The 22,052-nt window shown below is 38.0% G+C and overlaps 1 protein-coding gene across 1 annotated transcript in view; it reads left to right on the top strand.

The window, feature by feature from the left end:
- The window catches only part of SHCBP1 (SHC binding and spindle associated 1), a 61,769-nt gene that overhangs the window by 22,531 nt on the left and 17,186 nt on the right, over nucleotides 1–22,052 (top strand). Inside the window, exons 6-10 of the mRNA XM_037020702.2 lie at nucleotides 3,448–3,681; nucleotides 3,765–3,933; nucleotides 4,223–4,343; nucleotides 6,728–6,859; nucleotides 10,199–10,317. Coding sequence (XP_036876597.2) covers nucleotides 3,448–3,681; nucleotides 3,765–3,933; nucleotides 4,223–4,343; nucleotides 6,728–6,859; nucleotides 10,199–10,317 — 775 coding nt within the window. The remainder of the gene's footprint in view (nucleotides 1–3,447; nucleotides 3,682–3,764; nucleotides 3,934–4,222; nucleotides 4,344–6,727; nucleotides 6,860–10,198; nucleotides 10,318–22,052) is intronic.

The raw sequence follows: 22,052 nt of genomic DNA, 5'->3' as shown, positions 1-22,052 counted from the left end.
GATAATCTTGCCAGATATAGTAGTCTTGGTTTGAGGCCCTTCTGCTTCATTGCATTAAATGTATCATGCCACTCCCTTATGGCCTGCAAGGTTTCTGCTGAGAAGTCTGATGATAGCCTGTTGGGCTTTCCTTGGTATGTGATCTTATTTCTCTCTCTGGCTGCTTTTAATAGTGTGTCCTTATCCTTGATCTTTGCCATTTTAATTACTATATGTCTTGGTGTTGTCTTCTTTGGGTCCCTTGTGTTAGGAGGTGTGTGCCTCTCCATGGCCTGTGAGACTATCTCCTTCCCCAGATTGGGGAAGTTTTCAGTAATTATCTCCTCAAAGACACTTTCTTTCTCTTTTTCTCTCTCTTCTTCTTCTGGTACCCCTAAAATGCGAATATTGTTCTGTTTGGATTGTTCACACAGTTTTCTCAATATTCTTTCATTCTTAGAGATCCTTTTTTCTCTCTTTGCCTCAGCTTCTTTGTATTCCTCTTCTCTAATTTCTATTTCATTTATCATCTCCTCCACCCTGGCTAATCTGCTTTTAATATCTCCCATTGTATGTTTCATTTCTGATACTATGTTCTGTAATGTTTGGATCTCCGACTGGAATTCATTCCTGAGTTCCTGAATACTCAGCCCCTGGAGTGATGTCTGTGGTCGCAGGGGACTGATGTTGCTGCTTCGGGGGATGAAAGATCTGTTTCCTGCTTCCCAGCTGCTATGCCTTTTTCCACTGTCAGAATCAGTGGGCCAAACACACAGGTATAAGCCTCTATGCTTTGCATTTTTAGCTGCTGTAGGCAGGTCTTCCCTCTGGCTAGCCTAACGCCAGGGTAGGGTTTGCCGGTTTGTGAGCCAGGTGGGGCTGGCAGGGAGGAAAGCACAGTAAGCTGTGTGTCATGGAGGGGGTCCCTGGAACTGCGTAGCCAGCCAGGGGACTGAAGCACCTCAAGATGGTGAAAGTTCCCAACCTGCTGGGTAGAGTGCACCTGGACAATTTTGTCTACCTGTCCTTTCTCCTGAGCAGTAAGCTCTGTGCAATCCTTGCCCCTTTAGCAGCCCTCTTGCTGTTAGGAAGTCTCTCAGACTGCCTGCCTTTCTTTTGTCCCAGAGCAGCCGGATATGGATCCCTGCTTTCCGTAAGTGGCTGGAATCTCAGTCTCTCCAGGTATTCTGCCTATCTTAGCTTTCTAACCCCCATAATCATGAGAGCACCATGAAATGTAGGTTTGTGCTCCCAGAGCAGATCTCCAGAGCTAGGTGTTCAGCAGTCCCAAGCCTCCACTCCCTCCCTGCTCCGTTTCTCTTCCTCCTGCCAGTGAGCTGGGTGGGGAGGGCTTGTGTCCCGCTGGACCACAGCTTTCATATGTTATCCTGTTCCATGAGGTTTATTCTTTTCTCCAGGTGTATGCAGTCTGGCGCAACCCTCTTTCCTGTTGCTCTTTCAGTATTAGTTGTATTAAATATGTTTTCATATTACATGTGGTTGTAGGAGGAAGCCTCTGTCTCACCTCTTATGCTGCCATTTCTCCCAGGCCTGGCTCTTGGCCAGGATGGCGCTGCTGTTACTCTTGCCTTTGCCATACATGCTTGTCTTTCCCATAGTTTTTTAAATAAAATGCCAGAATTTCAATAACCTTGCAAATTTTTTAGTTTTGATATACTTGCTGTTAAAGAGCAATGATTGGTTTTAATTGAAGTGAAATGTAATGGTAGGTGAATATTGTGTATCTGGTAAATTAGATCTTTACTTGTTAAAAACTATTCTGAATGACAACTTTGCATGTTCTAACAACAAGAAAATATCTTACATACATATCTTGGGCATCACTTGCAGATGGGTAAGCATAAGGAAGGAATTGTTTTCAGTTATGGAGAATAAACTATGGTACTTGATGGGGAAAGTGGAATGTTATCAAATCTATATAGACTCTTAAAAATGGTACCTGGGTTAAGATAGTTGTAGAGTTAACAACAGAAAATATTTAAAAGGAATCAAATACACACATATTGTCTTGGTTTTACACAGTGAAGCAAATGTTCTTCCTTTCTAATTCAAAACACTGCTTCAAGGCTTGTGGGTCTGAGACACAGATATTCGTTCATTGCTTCCAGACTATGAAGTCTCATATTAATGAGAAGTTCACTGATTGGCATGGATATTGGAAATTTGAGTTTTAATCTTCATAACTTAATAGACTTGATCAAGCAGTCAGTGAATTGGTCCCCAATTTCTTATTTGCCAAGTGGATTTCTAGAGAATCTTTAAATGAGTATGAATTAACCAAAGCAGACAAAATCCTTGCTTTCCAAGCTTCACCTAATTCATTTACTTGAAAAGTAGAAAAAATTTATTTCTTATTCATTTTGGGTACTGTTTGAATGTTCACTATAATTTGGTATAAATTTGTTTAAGATGTAGTTCTGTTCTTTCCCCCCCATCTTATTTAGAGCATGACTAACTAAGTTAAACATCATCTAAGACAATAATTCTCAACCTTGGCTGCACATTAGAATCCTCAAGGAACTTTTAAAAAAACCTCTCTCTGGAGACTAATTTAATTTGTCTGGATGGGGACCTGAGCATCTGTATTTTTAAAAGCTCCCCAGAAATTCTAATAAGCAGCCAAGGTTGAAAAGTTCTGGCCTAAGGCATAGCTAGTCAATATACTTTTGAATGAGAAATAAGGCAATTATTTTAAAACTACAGTTAGTACAGTAATATTGCAGTTTACTTTCAAATTCATTAATTTAAAATCTGTTAATTTGATTGTACATTCACAAGTTATTTCATCTAGAAATACTTTTTGCTTTGTCTATGTATTTGAGAAGGTTACTTTATTTTAATCACTTGTTTTGAAATGACAGCTTTATTTTTTTTATCAGAATCTGAAAGGCTTATGTTTTTGGAATAATCTAATTATCTTCCTGAGGGAATATTCAGCATACTTTCATGCCACAGTGCTTTAAATGCAAGGAAGCACTAGGTGATTTGAATCACTTAAAAAATTTTTATCCTGTAAATATAGTAATCTTAAATATTGTTATGAAACTATTTGGGATACTTTTCCTCTCCACTTCTTCCCCAGGATGCCCTCTGCCACCCACTTTAATAAGATTTACAATCTAATGTATAAGAAAATCATTTCTTATTAAATAATAAGTCCAAATTGTGCAACATGAACTTTCAGTGTTTCTAAAGTACAAATTCTTGGATCTAAGGGAAAAAAATAGCAACTCCTCCAAAGAAGAAAAAATCTTAATGAAATGTTCCCAGAAACTTTTAGTAGCTTCTACTTATAGTGGAGTGCTATTCAGAAAGGCTTAACATGTACCTGAGTTACGTACTATCAAAGACTTTTTTACTGAGCCTTTGAGGACTAAATGGGCTGTCTTAGTGATAGGAAAATGTGTCTAAAAGGCAATGGATTTGAATTTGCTTTTAAATTTTCAGGCATTATGACATTCTTGAAGACCGAGTTCCTTCAGGACTTATTGTTGATTACCGCAATCTGTTGTCTCAATGTGAGGAGAGTTACAGGAAATTTTTAAATCTGAGAAGCTGTTTGTCAACTTGTAACTCTGATTCTGAGCAGGAAAACATCTCTATGGTGGAAGGGTTAAAATTGTATTCAGAAATTGAACAATTGAAACAAAAGCTGAAACTCATTGAGAATCCTTTGTTGAGGTAAGTGTGTCTTTGTTATTCTTTGTATCTTTTCTAACCAGCTGTCTTACTGAGAACTAATAGGTCTGTTTGATTTCTTTAAGATATGTGTTTGGTTATCAGAAGAATTCTAATATCCAAGCAAAGGGCATCCGTCCAGATGGTCAGAAGGTCACCCATGTAGTCTCCTCCACCATGATGACTGGTCTCCTGCAGTCCCTGCTCAGGGACAGGCTTTGTCAGGAGCCTTGTAAGGAAGAAGTAGAAATTCAGGTAAAAGAGTTTCTTGCTCCATGTGGCTTTTTTCCCCTTCCCATTCACCCCAGGTTTTCCTGAACTCTACCAAGTATTTATTGGGTCTTCCCAGAGCTGGTTTTCTGTAAAATGGGGAGTGCAAAGAGTACTACTGCCTTTTATCAGCATGTGTTGGCCTCAGTGCAGTAGCAAAGGAGTTTCTTAAGTATGCAGTTTTGGCTCCCTTTTCAAAGTGAAACATGAAGACACTTGAAGTAATACTCAGGTTGCTTTGGGGGTATATTTGCAATATGCTGTTGTTTTCTAGTTTCACAGTGATCCATTGTCTGCTATAAATGCCTGCTATGAAGGTGACACCATTATCATTTGTCCTGGCCATTATGTGGTTAATGGCACATTCTCCATTTCTGACTCCGTTGAATTGGAAGGTGAGTATGGAAACCAAACTCTCATACATGATATGCTAAGAAAACAGTAAATCACTGCATCTTGTTGAAGCTCCAGAAATATGATTTCAACCCATTTGATCCCTAATGAGTTGCCTTGAAACATTAAGGGTATCTACAGGTGTACAGGGGATTGACTCTGTGTTTGAGCAATGTATAATATGGTTCTTTGTGGTGTTATATGTGTTGGGAAGATAATACATAGAGAAGAAAGACCACTAAGAAGAAGCATAGTCTACAGATTATGGTTGGTTTATGGAAAGGAAATCTCATTTCTAGAATAAAAAAATACTCCCAGGAATGTTTTTTGTTAAGTTTATCATTTTTTTAATTTGTTGCTTACTGTTTCTTTTTTGTTATGGACATATTGTTGCATGGTTTTTTATTTTAAATTTACCTTATTTTTGTGAGAGGTATAGGTCCAACTTGAAACTGGACCAGAAATCTTTATCTTAATTCTTTAAAAGCTTGCTGAATGTCACAAATTCTGCACTTTGTATCTTGACCAAAGTACTCTTGAAAACGTTAATGTTCAAAGAGTCTATTAAATATAACTTTTTGGCAGTTATAATTTTATTGTACCTTTAGAGTGATTCCTAAATTTAGGTGACTTTATAGTCATTCATCTTAGTCCTCTGTATTTCTATAACATGTCAAATTTAGATGCACCTGTTCAACTATTTACCAAAAGAGCTTCAAGTCAGCAATAAAGCTTGTAATGCAAAAAATCGTATATCATTTTGGGACTTGTGCAGCTGTTCACAAACTGCTTAAGCTATGTTCTTTATCTTGTCAAAATTTCTTAATGGGAACAAGGCTGGGAGCTTACTTTCCTGCTGTTCACTAGTACATCACCTCACCCCCTTTTTTGTTTGATGTGTGTAATTTCTTCTTTCTCCTTTCCAATATTTGATGTATAACAGATGTGTGTATAAAATAACACATCTGCAGGATAAATCACTACAATAAAAATATTTTATTTTTTGGCCTAGTAAAAATAGCATTGATATTATAGATTTTATGGTGGATAAGAGTTCTTCCTGGATTGGTGAGGAAATCATAATGAAATTGCCAAAATGTCATAAATAATTATGTAGAATTCTGATAGTTAAGTGTAAAAATGACTAAGTTTACTAACAGAGGGCATTTCTGAGAATCTGGGGAATCAGATGGTATATCTAGTGTGAATATATGGAATACTTGTTCATAAGTAAGATTAAAGCTTATCTGATAACTTATCTGATCTATAACACTTATAGCAAGAGTTAGTACCTACTATGTGCAGAGTCTTAACAGTATTTACAGTGGGGCTTTTTCTTAGTTTAGAATATCCATTCACTTATGTGATGGTTTTATGTCTCAAACTGCCAAGAACACATAGCCTGTTTATGTAATAATCTTAGTTTTTTCCTCTCAATATGGCAATACTTTTTATATTTTTAATTTTTCTGATGATAAAAGAACAATGGTTATTGTAGAACATGTGCAAAGTACATGCAGAGACATAGAAAGAAACAAAAAAATTACTCATTATCCAGTCGTCTGGAGTCCACCACTGGTAGCATTCCTGTGTGTGGAGTCCTCTTGGATTCTCTGGTGCCCTGAAGGCTTGTCTGTACTCTTCAGGGATAGAAAATTCCAGTGGCTTCATCTGTTTAATGTAGTTACTCTTTCATTTACTCAAGCACAGATTCATCTTCAGATGGAGTTATTTCTTGCAATTTTATGTCTGTGTGGTTCTGTTTTTTGATAGAAGTCAGACAAGTTCTTCAGTTTTCTGATACTCAAGTTTTTTGTAAGTCCATTCAGAGGTCTGGCCTGCATTGTTTGATTAAGATTTGTAGAGATCCAATGCTTTCTGTTGGTTAGTAAGCAAGACCAATTTTTCCAATAGCTAAAACTGTTTTAAGTCAGTTTGCCAGATTTTAAGTCAATCTGTTTAAGAGATTATTAAACTCAGAATCCTAAGAAATGCTAGACTTTTCCAAACCTAATTTATATGAGAATAATAGAGTCTTGTAAGGGCTTAATGCTTTAAAAAAACCCTTTGACTCAGCTGTGAATACTTAGGAGATGATTTATTTCCTTATAGCAGTTTTATAAGTGAATTTATTGCTGAGCTGGTCTGAGATGGATGATAGGGTGGGTAGTCTTTCCGATACAGTGGCAAGTTGAGGAGTTGTTATTAAAAATTGTATACCCTAGTTTAAATAAGATATGTGAGAGATAGGTTTTATTTAAATGTAACTTGATTGACTAGTCTCAAATATCATTTGGGCTCATTTGAAATAGAGGAATCTGTCATAGCAATTTTCTGTTTAGACATTTCCCCTCAGCCATATTAAATTTTCTTGCTCTTTCCTTAGGATATGGTCTACCAGATGACATTGTGATAGAAAAGAGGGGCAAAGGAGACACTTTTGTGGATTGTACGGGTGTGGATATTAAAATTTCAAGCATAAAATTTGTTCAGCATGATGCTGTAGAAGGAATCTTAAGTAAGTATTTGAGTATTTCATGTATATTTGTTTAGGCTTTGAAGAAAAGCTTTACTTTCCCAGAAGATACAATTTAGTAAAATATTACTCTGTAGTATATGGAAGGCTGATCATTTACGTACATAACATGATGACTTAGAAAGCTTACTCTAAAGTAAAAAATAGTTCAGCTTATTCTTAAAAATTTTTTAATTTAATATTGGTTTTTACGTGATCATTTTTTTTGTTTTAAAACATCCTATCTTGTGGTCTGTGTTCTTTGTAATCAATTTAGCCCTGACTCAAACCAGCTATCTCACGTGCCACTGTTTGTTTCCTAGGGTCTGTGTACCCTTTTTTTTTTTTTTTTTTTTTTTTTAAGATGGAATCTTTTACTAATCATAACACTCTCTGAGATCTATCCGAGTTGTTGCACATACCAAAGGCTTGTTCCTTTTTCTTACAGGGTAGTATCCGGTGGCATGAAGTTTAGTAATTCACCCATTAAGGGACATTTTGATTGTTTCCGGTTTGGACCCATTTAGAATTAACCATCCATAAACATTTGTAGGCTTTTTGTGAGAATATAAATTTTCACTTCTCTGGAATAAATGCCAAAGAGTGTGATCGTTGGACCATACGGTCCTTTTTTTTTTTTTTTTTTTGAGAGGGCATCTCTCATATTTATTGATCAAATGGTTGTTAACAACAATAAAATTCAGTATAGGGGGGTCAATGCTCAATGTACAATCATTAATCCATCTCAAGCCTAATTCTCGTCAGTCTCCAATCTTCTGAAGCATAACGAACAAGTTCTTACATGGTGAACGAATTCTTACATAGTGAATAAATTCTTACATGGTGAACAGTACAAGGGCAGTCATCACAGAAACTTTCGGTTTTGATCATACAATATGACCTATAAACAATCAGGTCAAATATGAATATTCGTTTGATTTTTGTACTTGATTTATATGTTGATCCCACATTTCTCCTATTATTATTATTATTTTTATTTTTAATAAAATGCTGAAGTGGTAGGTAGATGCAAGATAAAGGTAGAAAACATAGTTTAGTGCTGTAAGAAGGCAAATGTAGATGATCAGATGATCAGGTGTGTGCCTATGGACTAAGTATTAATCCAGGCTAGACAAGGGCAGCAAGACATCCACGGATGCAGAAGATTTCTCTCAAAGCAGGGGGGATGAGGTTCTGAGCCTCACCTCTGTTGATCCCCAAATTCTCACCTGATGGCCCCCCTGCGACTGTGCCTGTCTTAGGTTGTTCCTCCCTTGAGGAATCTTACCCGTCTCTGGCTAACCAGTCATCTTCCGGGGCCATACAGGGAAATGTAAAGTTGGTAAGTGAGAGAGAAGCCATATTGTTTGCAAAGGTTAGCTTTTTACTTCTTTGCAGATTTATGCCCTGTGGCTTCTATGCCCAGCACTTGTCTCGAGGTATCTTTACCACCTGGAGGAATTATGATACTCGGTAAATTCGATATGAGGCACGAATTCTATTTAAGGGTTGTAATTAGGAAGGAAGAAGAAAAGCTATAGATGTAGCATATGAAGGAAACATGGGAGGATTGATTATTTCTTTGACATATCTTCTTGTAGAGTACCTTAAGTATGTATAGGTTTTAAACTACTAACTAATTTGTACACACATATTAACATAATAGGAATACGGTGACATAAACAAAGCAAATCTATAATTACCATCCATCTCCAGTGAAGACAAGAAAACCATTTAGGCACCCTAGGCATTTGTGAAAATTTATCTATGATATGATGGATATTGTCCAACTGTACTTGAACCATCAGACAAATTAAAGCAGCCCATTCCTGGGATCTGTTCACATCCCATATGTTCTTTTAACCATAGATAGTCTATAGTCATGAGATTTTGGAGTGCTACAACTTGCACCCCTCCCAACTCCTGGTTGAGTTCCAACAGTACAGATCTGGTCAAATTCGTTGTCTCACTGTATGCACATGCCAGCCTAGACACCTCCCTCCTCATTCTTATGGCAAGTCCAGGAGACGGTGGGCTGGATGCAGCCACAACCGCAGCATCGTCCGGATCCCTGTGGAGGCTTTTTGATGATCATCCCCCGGCACAAGTCCTCCAGAGAGTGCTGATGCCAGAAGCTCCTCCTCATATCGTATCTTAGTTCATTTTCTGGGTATCCAAGCTAGGCCTTGATCTTCTGCTTAGAAACAAACAGACCCTTTGCCCACACTTTGACATGCCCTCTATACCACTGTGCAGAACTCATTGGAGGTCAGCACACAGTAACTGCTTTTTTTTTTTTTTTTTTTTAATTAAGAGAAAGGAATATTATCAGAAAAGAGTACCTCCATAGCTGATCATCTGACACCCTTTAAGTGACCAACATTAAGGATATTTAAAGCATGCGTTGATCTTTGATTTACCAATAGTTTTATCCTGTTAAGGAGTAATCCCCCTTTTCTTTCTTTCTGTCTTTTTTTTTTTTTTTTTAATTTTTAATCTACACTTACATGAAGAATACTATGTTTACTATGCTCTCCCCTATATCAGGTCACCCCTAACAACCACATTACGGTTGCTGTCCCTCAGCTTAGCAAAATGTTGTAGAGTCACTACTTGTCCTCTCTGTGTTGTGCAGCCCACCCTCCCCTTTCTCCCTCCCCCCATGCATGCTAATCTTAATACCCTCTTTCTTCTTCCCCCCCCATATCCCTCCCTGCCCACCCATCCCCCCCAGTTCCTTTCCCTTTGGTACCTGTTAGTCCATTTTTGGGTTCTGTAATTCTGCTGCTGTTTTGTTCCTTAGGTTTTTCCTTTGTTCCTATACTCCTCAGATGAGTGAAACCATTTGGTATTTCTCTTTCTCCGCTTGGCTTATTTCACTTAGCATAATACTCTCCAGCTCCATCCATGCTGCTGCAAATGGTTGAATTTTTCCACTTCTTATGGCTGAGTAGTAGTCCATTGTGTATATGTACCACATCTTCTTTATCCATTCATCTACCGATGGGTGTGTCCCCTTTTTTGAATTGGGCCTCCTTTTCTTCTTCCTTCCAAGATACTCATAAAGTTAGTTTCTGATACTTTTTTTGTAATGAAAAGTGCTATTTAACTTGCTTTTGTATTTATGAGGTCATTTTTTTTCTAAGAATGCTACTTTTAGATTTTAGAAAATCACTCAAAATAGTCACTGTTTTAAAATTATGAACTTTTAATTCTAGTAACAAAGTTTAAGTGGTACCTATTGAGAAATATTTAGACTATCTAATGTCAGCCCTAGGCCATTTCTAATATTTGAAAGACACATTACCTCTTAAAGCTTTTGATTGCATGTTTTTATCATAGTTATTCACCGTGGCAAGACTACATTGGAAAACTGTGTACTGCAGTGTGAAACTACAGGGGTCACAGTACGAACATCAGCAGAATTCTTAATGAAGAACTCAGACTTATACGGGGCCAAGGTATAATAATCTCATCTTTTTGAAAAGTAATTTAGGTTTAAGGGGTCATAGTACGAACATCAGCAGAATTCTTAATGAAGAACTCAGACTTATATGGGGCCAAGATATGATCATCTCATCCTTTTGAAAAGTAATTTAGGTTTAAGGTCTAAATAAGTAAATAAAATGTTGGACCAAGGTGTAAGTGCATATTCCTATTCTCTTTCCTCAAAGAAGTTCAAACACTCGTATGTACTAAGTCAGTGAGAGTCAGTTGTATGAGATTCTTCTACTTTAACATTTTAAAACAGGTTAGGAAGAAAAATAGTAAGTCTTAAGGTTTCTTTATGATAACTTTGAGAGAGATTTAGACCCTTTAAGTTATAACTTTGTAAACAATTTTGTAGCAATTGAAGCTTGGTGCTTTGTTTTTAAAATTAAACTTCATTTTGAGATAATTGTAGATTTATATGCTGTTGTAAGAAATAATACAGAGATACCTGTATGTATACCCATTACCAGTTTTTCCTAGTTGTAACATTTTTCTAAATTATAATATTGCGATCAGGATGACATGGAGTCAGTCAAGTTGAATGTCTCCGTCACTACAGGGATCCCTCCCGCTGCCCTTTTACCACATCCACTACCTCGCGTTCCGACCTCCTCCTTGATCATTAATGAACCCTAATCTGTTCTTCATTTTTGTTATTTCATCATTTCAAGAATATTTTATAAGTGAAATCATACAGTATATAACCTCTAGGGATTGGCTTTTTTTTACTCAGTGTAGTTCTCTGGAACTTCATCCCTGTTGCTTGTACTAATTGTTTGTTCCTTTTTGTTGCTGAGTAGTATTCCAGAGTATGGTTGTTCTATAGTTTGTTTAACTGTTTACCTCTTGAAGAATATCTAGATTGTTTCCAGTTTCTGGCTATTGTAAATAAAGCTATAAAATCGTTTGTCTGCAGGTTATTGTGTGGACACAGTTTTCTTTTCTCTGTGGTAAGTGCCCAAGAGTGCAGTTGTTGGTCATAATGGTAGTTGCATGTTAAATTCTTTTTAAGAAACTGCCACATGTTTTCCAGAGAAGTTGTACCATTTTATATGCCTGCCAGCAAGATTTGAGTGATACAATTTCACTGTATCCCCACCAGCATTTGGTATTTTCACTGTTTTTAATTTTAGCCATTCTGATAGGTATATGTTTTTTATATATATATAACCTAGATACTAGTTCTCAGTTGGGTATATAGGTTTACAGATATTCTATTCTGATCTGTAGCTTATCTTTTTTCATCTTCTTTCATGGAGTCCATTTAATTAATTTTTCCATTTTCAGGTTGTGCTTTTGGTGTTAGATCTACAAACTCTTTGCCCAGCCCTAGGTCTCAAAGATTTTTCTCATATTTTTTTCTAAAAACTTTATAGTTTACATTTTACATTTAGGTCATGATCCATTTTTTAAGTTAATTTTGGTATAAAATGTGAGTTTTGTTACATTTATTTGCCTTTGGATGTCCAATTATAAATGCAGCATTTCTTGAAAAGACTGCTTCTTTCAATAAATTGGTTTTGCACCTTTGTCAAAAATCATCTGAGTATATTCGCTTGGGCCTATTTCTGGGTTCTCTGTTCTGTTACACTGATGTGTGATTTGTGTTTGTCTTAGATCCTGGATCTTGCTGGATCTGGGAGAGTTTCTGTAGATTCCTTGGGATTTTCTATGTAGATAATCATCTGCAAATAGGGAAAATTTATTTCTTCCATACCAATATGTATGCCTTTGTTTCCTTATGGCCCTGAGTATAACTTCCAGCATTATGTTGAATAAGAGTAGTGAGGGTAGACATTCTTACCTTCTTTTGGTTATTAGGGGGAATATATTCAGTATTGCACCACTGAGTATAAGGTTAACTAGATATTTTTTTTTTTGGTATCATTAATCTATAATTACTTGAGGAACATTATGTTTACTAGGTTCCCCACTTCACCAAGTCCCCCCTACAAACCCATTACAGTCACTGTCCATCAGCATAGTAGATGCTGTAGAGTCACTACTTGTCTTCTCTGGGTTGCACATCCCTCCCCGTGCCTCCCCCAACATACATGATATCGTAATACCCTCTTTCTTCCCCACCCCCATCTCTCCCTTCCCACCCATCCTCCCCACTCCCTTTGCTTTTGGTAACTGTTAGTCCATTCTTGGGTTCTGTGATTCTGCTGCTGTTTTTTTTGTTCCTTCAATTTTTTCTTTGTTCTTATACTCCACATATGAGCGAAATCATTTGGTACTTGTCATTCTTTGCCTGGCTTATTTCACTGAGCATAATACCCTCTAGCTCCATCCATGTTCTTGCAAATGGTAGCATTTATTTTCTTATGGCTGAATAATATTCCATTGTGTATATGTACCACATCTTTATCCATTCATCTACTGATGGACATTTAGGTTGTTTCCATTTCTTGGCTATTGTAAATAGTGCTGCAATGAACATAGGGGTGCATCTGTCTTTTTCAAACTGGGCTGCTGTATTCTTAGGGTAAATTCCTAGAAGTGGAATTCCTGGGTCAAATGGTATTTCTGTTTTGAGCTTTTTGAGGAACCTCCATATTGCTTTCCACAATGGTTGAACTAATTTACATTCCCACCAGCAGTGTAGGAGGGTTCCCCTTTCTCCACAACCTCACCAACATTTGTTGTTGTTTGTCTTTTGGATGGTGGCGATCCTTCTTGGTGTGAGGTGATACCTCATTGTGGTTTTAATCTGCATTTCTCTGATGACTAGCAATGTGGAGCATCTTTTCATGTGTCTGTTGGTCATCTCAGTTTCTTCTTTGGAACTGTCTGTTCAGCTCTCCTGCCCATTATTTAATTGGATTATTTGCTTTTTGTTTGTTGAGGTACATGAGCTCTTTATATATTTTGGATGTCAACCCTTTATTGGATCTGTGTCATGTATGAATATATTCTCTCATACTGTAGGATACCTTTTTGTTCTATTGATGGTCTCCTTTGCTGTACAGAAGCTTTTCAGCTTGATATAGTCCCACTTGTTCATTTTTGCTTTTGTTACCCTTGCCTGGGGAGATATGTTCATTAGGAAGTCACTCATGTTTATGTCCAAGAGATTTTTGCCTATGTTTTTTTCTAAGAGTTTTATGGTTTCATGACTTACATTCAGGTCTTTAATCCATTTTGAATTTACTTTTGTGTAAAGGGTTAAACAATAATCCAATTTCATTCTCTTTCATGTAGCTGTCCAGTTTTGCCAACACCAGTTGTTGAAGAGGCTGTCATTTCCCTATTGTATGTCCAAGGCTCCTTTATCATATTTTAATTGACCATATATGTTTGGGTTAATGTCTGGAGTCTCTATTCTGTTCCATTGGTCTGTGGATCTGTTCTTGTGCCAGTACCAAATTGTCTTGATTACTGTGGCTTTGTAGTAGAGCTTGAAGGTGGGGAGCAAGATACCCCCCACTTAATTCTTCCTTCTCAAGATTGCTTTGGCTGTTTGGGTTCTTAGGTGGTTCCATGTGAATTTTTGAACTATTTGTTCCAGTTTGTTGAAGAATGCTGTTGGTAATTTGGTAGGGATTGCAACGAATCTGTAGATCGCTTTGGGCAGGATGGCCATTTTGATTATATTAATTCTTTCCAGCCAAGAGCATGGATGAGTTTCCATTTGTTAGTGTCCTCTCTAATTTCTCTTAGGAGTGTCTTGTAGTTCTCAGGGTATAGGTCTTTCATTTCCTTGGTTAGGTTTATTCCTAGATATTTTATCCTTTTTGATGCAATTGTGAATGGAATTGTTTTCCTGATTTCTTTTTCTATTAGTTCATTGTTAGTGTATAGGAAAGCCACAGATTTCTGTGTATTAATTTTGTATCCTGCAATTTTGTTGAATTCTGATATTAGTTCTAGCAGTTTTGGAGTGGAGTCTTTAGGTTTTTTTATGTACAATATCATGTCATCTGCAAATAGTAACAGTTTGATTTTTTTTTTACCAATCTGGATTCCTTGTATTTGTTTTGTCTAATTGCTGGGCTAGGACCTCCAGTACTATGTTAAATAGCAGTGAGGAGAGTGGACATCCCTGTCCTGTTCCCGATCTTAGAGCAAAAGCATTCAGCTTCTCGCTGTTCAGTATTATGTTGGCTGTGGGTTCATCATATAATGCCTTTATTATGTTGGGGTACTTGCCCTCTGTACCCATTTTGTTGACAGTTTTTATCATGAGTGTATGTTGAATGTTGTCAATTGCTTTTTCAGCATCTATTGAGATGATCATGTGGTTTTGTCCTTCTTTTTGTTATGTGGTGGATGATGTTGATGCATTTTCGAATGTTGTAACATCCTTGCATCTCTGCGATGAATCCCACTTGGTCATGGTGTATGATCCTTTTGATGTATTTTTGCATTCGGTTTGCTAATATTTTGTTGAGTATTTTTGCATCTATGTTGATCAGGGATACTAGTCTGTAATTTTCTTTTTTGGTGGGGTCATTGCCTGGGTTTGGTATTAGCGTGATGCTGGCTTCATAGAATGAGTTTGGGAGTATTCCCTCCTCTTCTATTTTTTGGGAAACTTTAAAGAGAATGGGTATTATTTCTTCTCTGTATGTCTGATAAAATTCCGAGGTAAATCCATCTGGCCCGGGGGTTTTGCCCTTGGGTAGTTTTTTGATTACTGCTTTAATTTTATTGCTGGTAATTGGTTTGTTTAGATTTTCTGTTTCTTCCTTGGTCAATCTTGGAAAGTTTAATTTTTCTACGAAGTTGTCCATTTCTTCTAGGTTTTCCAGCTTGTTAGCATATAGGTTTTCATAGTATTCTCTAATAATTCTTTCTATTTCTGTGGTGTTCATTGTGATTTTTACTTTCTCATATCTGATTCTGTTGATGTGTTTCGATTCTCTTTTTCTCTTAATAAGTCTGGCTTGAGGCTTATCTATTTTGTTTATTTTCTCAAAGAACCAGCTCTTGGTTTAATTGATTATTTTCTGTTCATTTTTTCTTCTCAATTTTATTTATTTCTTCTCTGATCTTTCTTATGTCCCTCCTTCTGCTGACTTTAGGCCTCATTTGTTCTTCTTTTTCCAATTTCAATAATTGTGACTTCAGACTATTCATTTGGGATTGTTCTTCCTTGTTTAAATATGTCTGGATTGCTATATAATTTCCTCTTAAGACTGTTTTCGGTGCCTCCCACAGAAGTTGGGGCTTTGTGTTGCTGTTGTCATTTGTTTCCATATATTGCTTGACCTCTATTTTAATTTGGTCGTTGATCCATTGATTATTTAGGAGCATGTTCTTATGCCTCCATGTGTTTGTGAGCCTTTTTGCTTTCTTTGTACAATTTATTTCTAGTTTTATGCCTTTGTGGTCTGAGATGTTGGTTGGTAGAATTTTCAATCTTTTTGAATTTACTGAGGCTCTTTCTGTGGCCTAGTATGTGGTCTATTTTGGAGAATGTTCCATGTGCACTTGAGAAGAATGTGTATCCTGTTGTTTTTGGTGTAGAGTTCTGTAGATGTCCATTAGGTCCACCTCTGTGTCCTTACTTATTTTCTGTCTGGTGGATCTGTCCTTTGGAGTGAGTGGTGTGTTGAAGTCTCCTAAAATGAATGCATTGCATTCTATTTCCTCCTTTAATTCTGTTGGTATTTGTTTCACATATGTTGGTGCTCCTGTATTGGGTGCATATATATTTATAATGGTTATATCCTCTTGTTGGACTGCCCCCTTTATCATTATGTAATGTCCTTCTTTATCTCTTGTTACTTTCCTTGTTTTGAAGTCTATTTTGTCTGATAGTAGTACTGCAACACCTGCTTTTTTCTCTTTGTTGCTTGCATGAAATATCTTTTTCCATCCCTTGACTTTTAGTCTGTGCATGTCTTTGGGTTTGAGGTTAGTCTCTTGTAAGCAGCATATAAATAGGTCTTACTTTTTTATCCATTCTGTTACTCTGTGTCTTTTGATTGGTGCATTCAGTCCATTTACATTTAGGGTGATTATTGAAAGATATGTACTTATTGCCATTGCAGGCTTTCGATTTGTGGTTACCAAAGGTTGAAGGTTAGCTTCTTTACTATCTTACTGTCACTTAACTTGCTTATTGAGCTATTATAAACACAGTCTGATGATTCTTTATTTCTCTCCCTTCTCATTCTTTATCCTTGGTTCTTTTTATGCTAGGTGTTTTATTTTGTGCTCTTTTGTGTTTCCTTTGACTGCTTTTATGGGTAGTTGCTTTTATTTTTTGCCTTTAGTTAGTATTTTTTGGTCTGCTTTCTTTGCTGTGATTTTATTTTCTCTGGTGACATCTATTTAGCCTTAGGAGTGCTTCCATCTAGAGCAGTCCCTCTAAAGTACCCTGTAGAGGTGGTTTGTGGGAGGCAAATTCCCTCAACTTTTGCTTGTCTGGGAATTGTTTAATCGCTCCTTCATATTTAAATGATAGTTGTGTTGGATACAGTATTCTTGGTTCAAGGCCCTTCTGTTTCATTGCATTAAATATATCATGCCATTCTCTTCTGGCCTGTAAGGTTTCTGTTGAGAAGTGTGATGATAGCCTGATGGGTTTTCCTTTGTAGGTGACCTTTTTTCTCTCTCTGGCTGCCTTTAATACTCTGTCCTTGTCCTTGATCTTTGCCATTTTAGTTATTATGTGTCTTGGTGTTGTCCTCCTTGGGTCCCTTGTGTTGGGAGTTCTGTGTGCTTCTGTGGTTTGAGCAACTATTTCTTCCTCCAGTTTGGGGAAGTTTTCAGCAATTATTTCTTCAAATACACTTTCTATCCCTTTTTCCCTCTCTTCTTCTTCTGGTACCCCTATAATGTGAACATTGTTCCTTTTGGATTGGTCACACAATTCTCTTAATATTCTTTCATTCCTGGTGGACCTGTTATCCAATCAGCTTCTCTCCGTTCCTGTTTTCTGATTTCTATTCCATTAGCACCCTCTTGCACATCGTCCATTCTGCTTTTAAGCCCTTCCACAGATTGTTTTATTTCTGTATTCTCCCTCCTTAGCTCTTGCATATTTCTCTGCAAGTCCATCATCATGGCTTTGACCTTTATTTTGAATTCTTTTTCAGGAAGATTGGTTAAGTCTATCTCCCCAGGTTCCCTCTCAGGGGAGTATGTCTGTGTGATTATGGTCTGGATAAAATTCTTCTGCCTTTTCATGGCGATAGATGTAGTCGTGGACAGTTGGCACATGTGTCAGCTGGGAGAACAAAGTCTCTTCCCGCTTGCCTCTCGCCTTTCTCAGTGGCGTCCCCTAGCGGCTTGTGCTGTGCAGCTGTGAGCAGACACTGTCCCTGATTCTTGCCCAGTCGCTATTGAGGAAGCTCTGCAGCTACCGTGGGCATGGCCAGCCTCAGGCTTCTGCTTCACCAAGGTCGGGCCACGCCGGAGGGGGAACGGGCAGGAGGCTGTTTATCACCATGAGGGCCCTCAGAGCTGCACTGCCACTCCTGGTTAGGGTGCCCAGAGTTTCCCGGGATTCCCAGTTCCTCGTATGAGTGTGTCAGGATGCTTCCATCCAGCTGTGATGCTCTTGTCCCTGTAAGACTTTCAAGAAGCACTCGGTTTTCTTTTGTCCCAGGAGTGCTGGTTGTGGAGACCCGCTTGCAGGTTTTCCTATACCGTTTCCCTAGTATCCAGCACCCCACGCACTGTGTGTCTGCGCTCCTGGTGCGGATGGCTGGGGCTGGGCGTTTAGCAGTCCTGGGCTCCGACTCCCTCCCCGTTCCGACTCCTCTCCTCCCACCAGGGAGCTGGGGTGAGGGGCGCTCGGGTCCCACCAGGCTGCGGCTTGTATCTTACCCCCTTCATGAGGCGCTGTGTTCTTGCAGGTGTAGATGTAGCCTGGCTGTTGTCCTGAATCTTCTGGTCTCTCTTTTAAGAGTGGTTGTATTTGTTGTATTTTCAAATATATATATGGTTTTGGGAGGAGTTTTCTACTGTCCTACTCATGCTGCCATCTTGGTTCCTCCTCCTAGGCGGTGTATTTAATCAATGTCAACTAGATCAGGTTGGTTAATGGTGTTTTTGAGTTCTATATTTTTCTGGATGTTCAGTCTATTTGTTGTGTGAATTATTAACAGATGGATGTTGAAGTCTCCAACTGTAATTCTGGATTTGTCTGTTTCCCCTTTCAGTCCTGTCAGTTTTTGCTACACATATTTTGCATTTCTGTTACCAGGTGCATACTCTTTTAGGATTGCTATGTTTTTTGGTGACCCAACCTGTTGATCATTACATAATGTTACTGTCTGTCTTTGGTAATTTTCCTGTTTCAAATTCTACTTTATCTGATACTAATATAGCAATATGTACTTTCCTTTGATTAATGTTTGTATGACATATCATTTCCTAACCTTTTACTTTCAACCTGCCTTTATTATTCTGTTTGAAGTGAGTTGTAGACAGCATATAATTTGGTCTCATTTTTTAATTTACTTTGCCAGTCTGTCTTTTAGTTGGTGTATTTTTTTAATTTTTTTTGAGAGGGCATCTCATACTTATTGATCAAATGGTTGTTAACAACAATAAAATTCAGTATAGGGGGGTAAATGCTCAATGTACAATCATTAATCCATCTCAAGCCTAATTCTCGTCAGTCTCCAATCTTCTGAAGCATAACGAACAAGTTCTTACATGGTGAATGAATTCTTACATAGTGAATAAATTCTTACATGGTGAACAGTACAAGGGCATTCATGACAGAAACTTTCAGTTTTGATCACGCATTATGAACTATAAACAATCAGGTTGAATATGAATATTCGTTTGATTTTTGTACTTGATTTATATGTTGATCCCACATTTCTCCCTCTATTATTATTATTAATTTTATTTTTAATAAAATGCTGAAGTGGTAGGTAGATACAAGATAAAGGTAGAAAACATAGTTTAGTGCTGTAAGAGGGCAAATGTAGATGATCAGATGATCAGGTGTGTGCCTATGGACTAAGTATTAATCCAGGCTAGACAAGGGCAGCAAAACATCCATGGATGCAGAAGATTTCTCTCAAAGCAGGGGGGGTGAGGTTCTGAGGCTCACCTCTGTTGATCCCCAAATTCTCACCTGATGGCCCCCCTGCGACTGTGCCTGTCTTAGGTTGTTCCTCCCTTGAGGAATCTTACCCGTCTCTGGCTAACCAGTCATCTTCCGGGGCCATACAGGGAAATGTAAAGTTGGTAAGTGAGAGAGAAGCCATATTGTTTGAAAAGGTTAGCTTTTTACTTCTTTGCAGATTTATGCCCTGTGGCTTCTATGCTCAGCACTTGTCTCGAGGTATCTTTACCACCTGGAGGAATTATGATACTTGGTAAATTCGATATGAGGCACGAATTCTATTTAAGGGTTGTAATTAGGAAGAAAGAAGAAAAGCTATAGATGTACTATATGGAAGGAAACATGGGAGTATTGATTATTTCTTTGACATATCTTCTTGTAGAGTACCTTAAGTATGTACAGGTTTTAAACTACTAACTAATTTGCACACACATATTAACATAATAGGAATACGGTGACATAAAGCAAATCTATAATTACCATCCATCTCCAGTGAAGCCAAGAAAATCATTTAGGCACCCTAGGCATTTGTGAAAATTTGTTTATGATATGATGAATATTGTCCAACTGTACTTGAACAGTCTGAGAGAAATCAGACAAATTAAAGCAGCCCATTTCTGGGATCTGTTCACATCCCATATGTTCTTTTAACCGTAGATAGTCTATAGTCATAAGATTTTGGAGTGCTACAACTTGCACCCCTCCCAACTCCTGGTTGAGTTCCAACAGTACAGATCCGGTCAAATTTGTTGTCTCACTGTATGCACATGCCAGCCTAGACACCTCCCTCCTCATTCTTATGGCAAGTCCAGGAGACGGTGGGCTGGATGCAGCCACAACCGCAGCATCGTCCGGATCCCTGTGGAGGCTTTTTGATGATCATCCCCCAGCACAAGTCCTCCAGAGACTGTTGAAGCTCCTCCTCATATCGTATCTTAGTTCATTTTCTGGGTATCCAAGCTAGGCCTTGATCTTCTGCATAGAAACAATCAGACCCTTTGCCCACACTTTGACATGCCCTCTATACCACTGTGCAGAACTCATTGGAGGTGAGCACACAGTAACTGCTTTTTTTTTTTTTATTAAGAGAAAGGAATATTATCAGAAAAGGGTACCTCCATAGCTGATCATCTGACACCCTTTAACTGATCAACATCAAGGATATTTAAAGCATGCGTTGATCTTTGATTTACCAATAGTTTTATCCTATCAAGGAGTAATCCCCCTTTTCTTTCTTTCTTTCTTTCTTTTTTTTTAAAATTTTTAATCTACACTTACAAGAAGAATACTATGTTTACTATGCTCTCCCCTATATCAGGTCCCCCCTAACAACCACATTACGGTTACTGTCCATCAGCTTAGCAAAATGTTGTAGAGTCACTACTTGCCCTCTCTGTGTTGTGCAGCCCACCCTCCCCTTTCTCCCTCCCCCCCATGCATGCTAATCTTAATACCTCCCTTCTTCTTCCCCCACCTTATCCCTCCCTGCCCACCCATCCTCCCCAGTTCCTTTCCCTTTGGTACCTGTTAGTCCATTTTTGGGTTCTGTAATTCCGCTGCTGTTTTCTTCCTTCAGTTTTTCCTTTGTTCCTATACTCCTCAGATGAGTGAACTCATTTGGTATTTCTCTTCCTCCGCTTGGCTTATTTCACTGAGCATAATACTTTCCAGCTCCATCCATGTTGCTGCAAATGGTTGGATTTTTCTACTTCTTATGGCTGAGTAGTATTCCATTGTGTATATGTACCACATCTTCTTTATCCATTCATCTACCGATGGACATTTAGGTTGCTTCCAATTCTTGGCTATTGTAAATAGTGCTGCAATAAACATAGGGGTGCATCTGTCTTTCTCAAACTTGATTGCTGCGTTCTTAGGGTAAATTCCTAGGAGTGGAATTCCTGGGTCAAATGGTAGGTCTGTTTTGAGCATTTTGATGAACCTCCATACTGCTTTCCACAATGGTTGAACTAATTTACATTCCCACCAGCAGTGTAGGAGGGTTCCCCTTTCTCCACAGCCTCGCCAACATTTGTTGTTGTTTGTCTTTTGGATGGCAGCTATCCTTACTGGTGTGAGGTGATACCTCATTGTAGTTTTAATTTGCATTTCTCTGATAATTAGTGATGTGGAGCATCTTTTCATGTGTCTCTTGGCCATCTGTATTTCTTTTTTAGAGAACTGTTCAGTTCCTCTGCCCATTTTTTAATTGGCTTATTTGTTTTTTGTTTGTTGAGGCGTGTGAGCTCTTTATATATTCTGGACGTCAAGCCTTTATCAGATCTGTCATTTTCAATTATTTTCTCCCATACTCTAGGGCTCCTTTTTGTTCTATTGATGGTGTCTTTCGCTGTACAGAAGCTTTTCAGCTTAATGTAGTCCCACTTGCTCATTTTTGCTGTTGTTTTCCTTGCCGGGGAGATATGTTCAACAAGAGGTCACTCATGTTTATGTCTAAGAGGTTTTTGCCTATGTTTTTTTCCAAGTGTTTAATGGTTTCATGACTTACATTCAGTTCTTTGATCCATTTTGAGTTTACCTTTGTATATGGGGTTAGACAATGGTCCAGTTTCATTCTCCTACATGTAGCTGTCCAGTTTTGCCAGCACCATCTGTTGAAGAGACTGTCATTTTGCCATTCTATATCCATGGCTCCTTTATCAAATA

The sequence above is a fragment of the Manis javanica genome, chromosome 17 (genome assembly GCF_040802235.1).
Source record: "Manis javanica isolate MJ-LG chromosome 17, MJ_LKY, whole genome shotgun sequence".
Lineage (NCBI taxonomy): Eukaryota > Metazoa > Chordata > Mammalia > Pholidota > Manidae > Manis > Manis javanica.
This window is presented reverse-complemented; position numbering and strand designations above follow the sequence as displayed.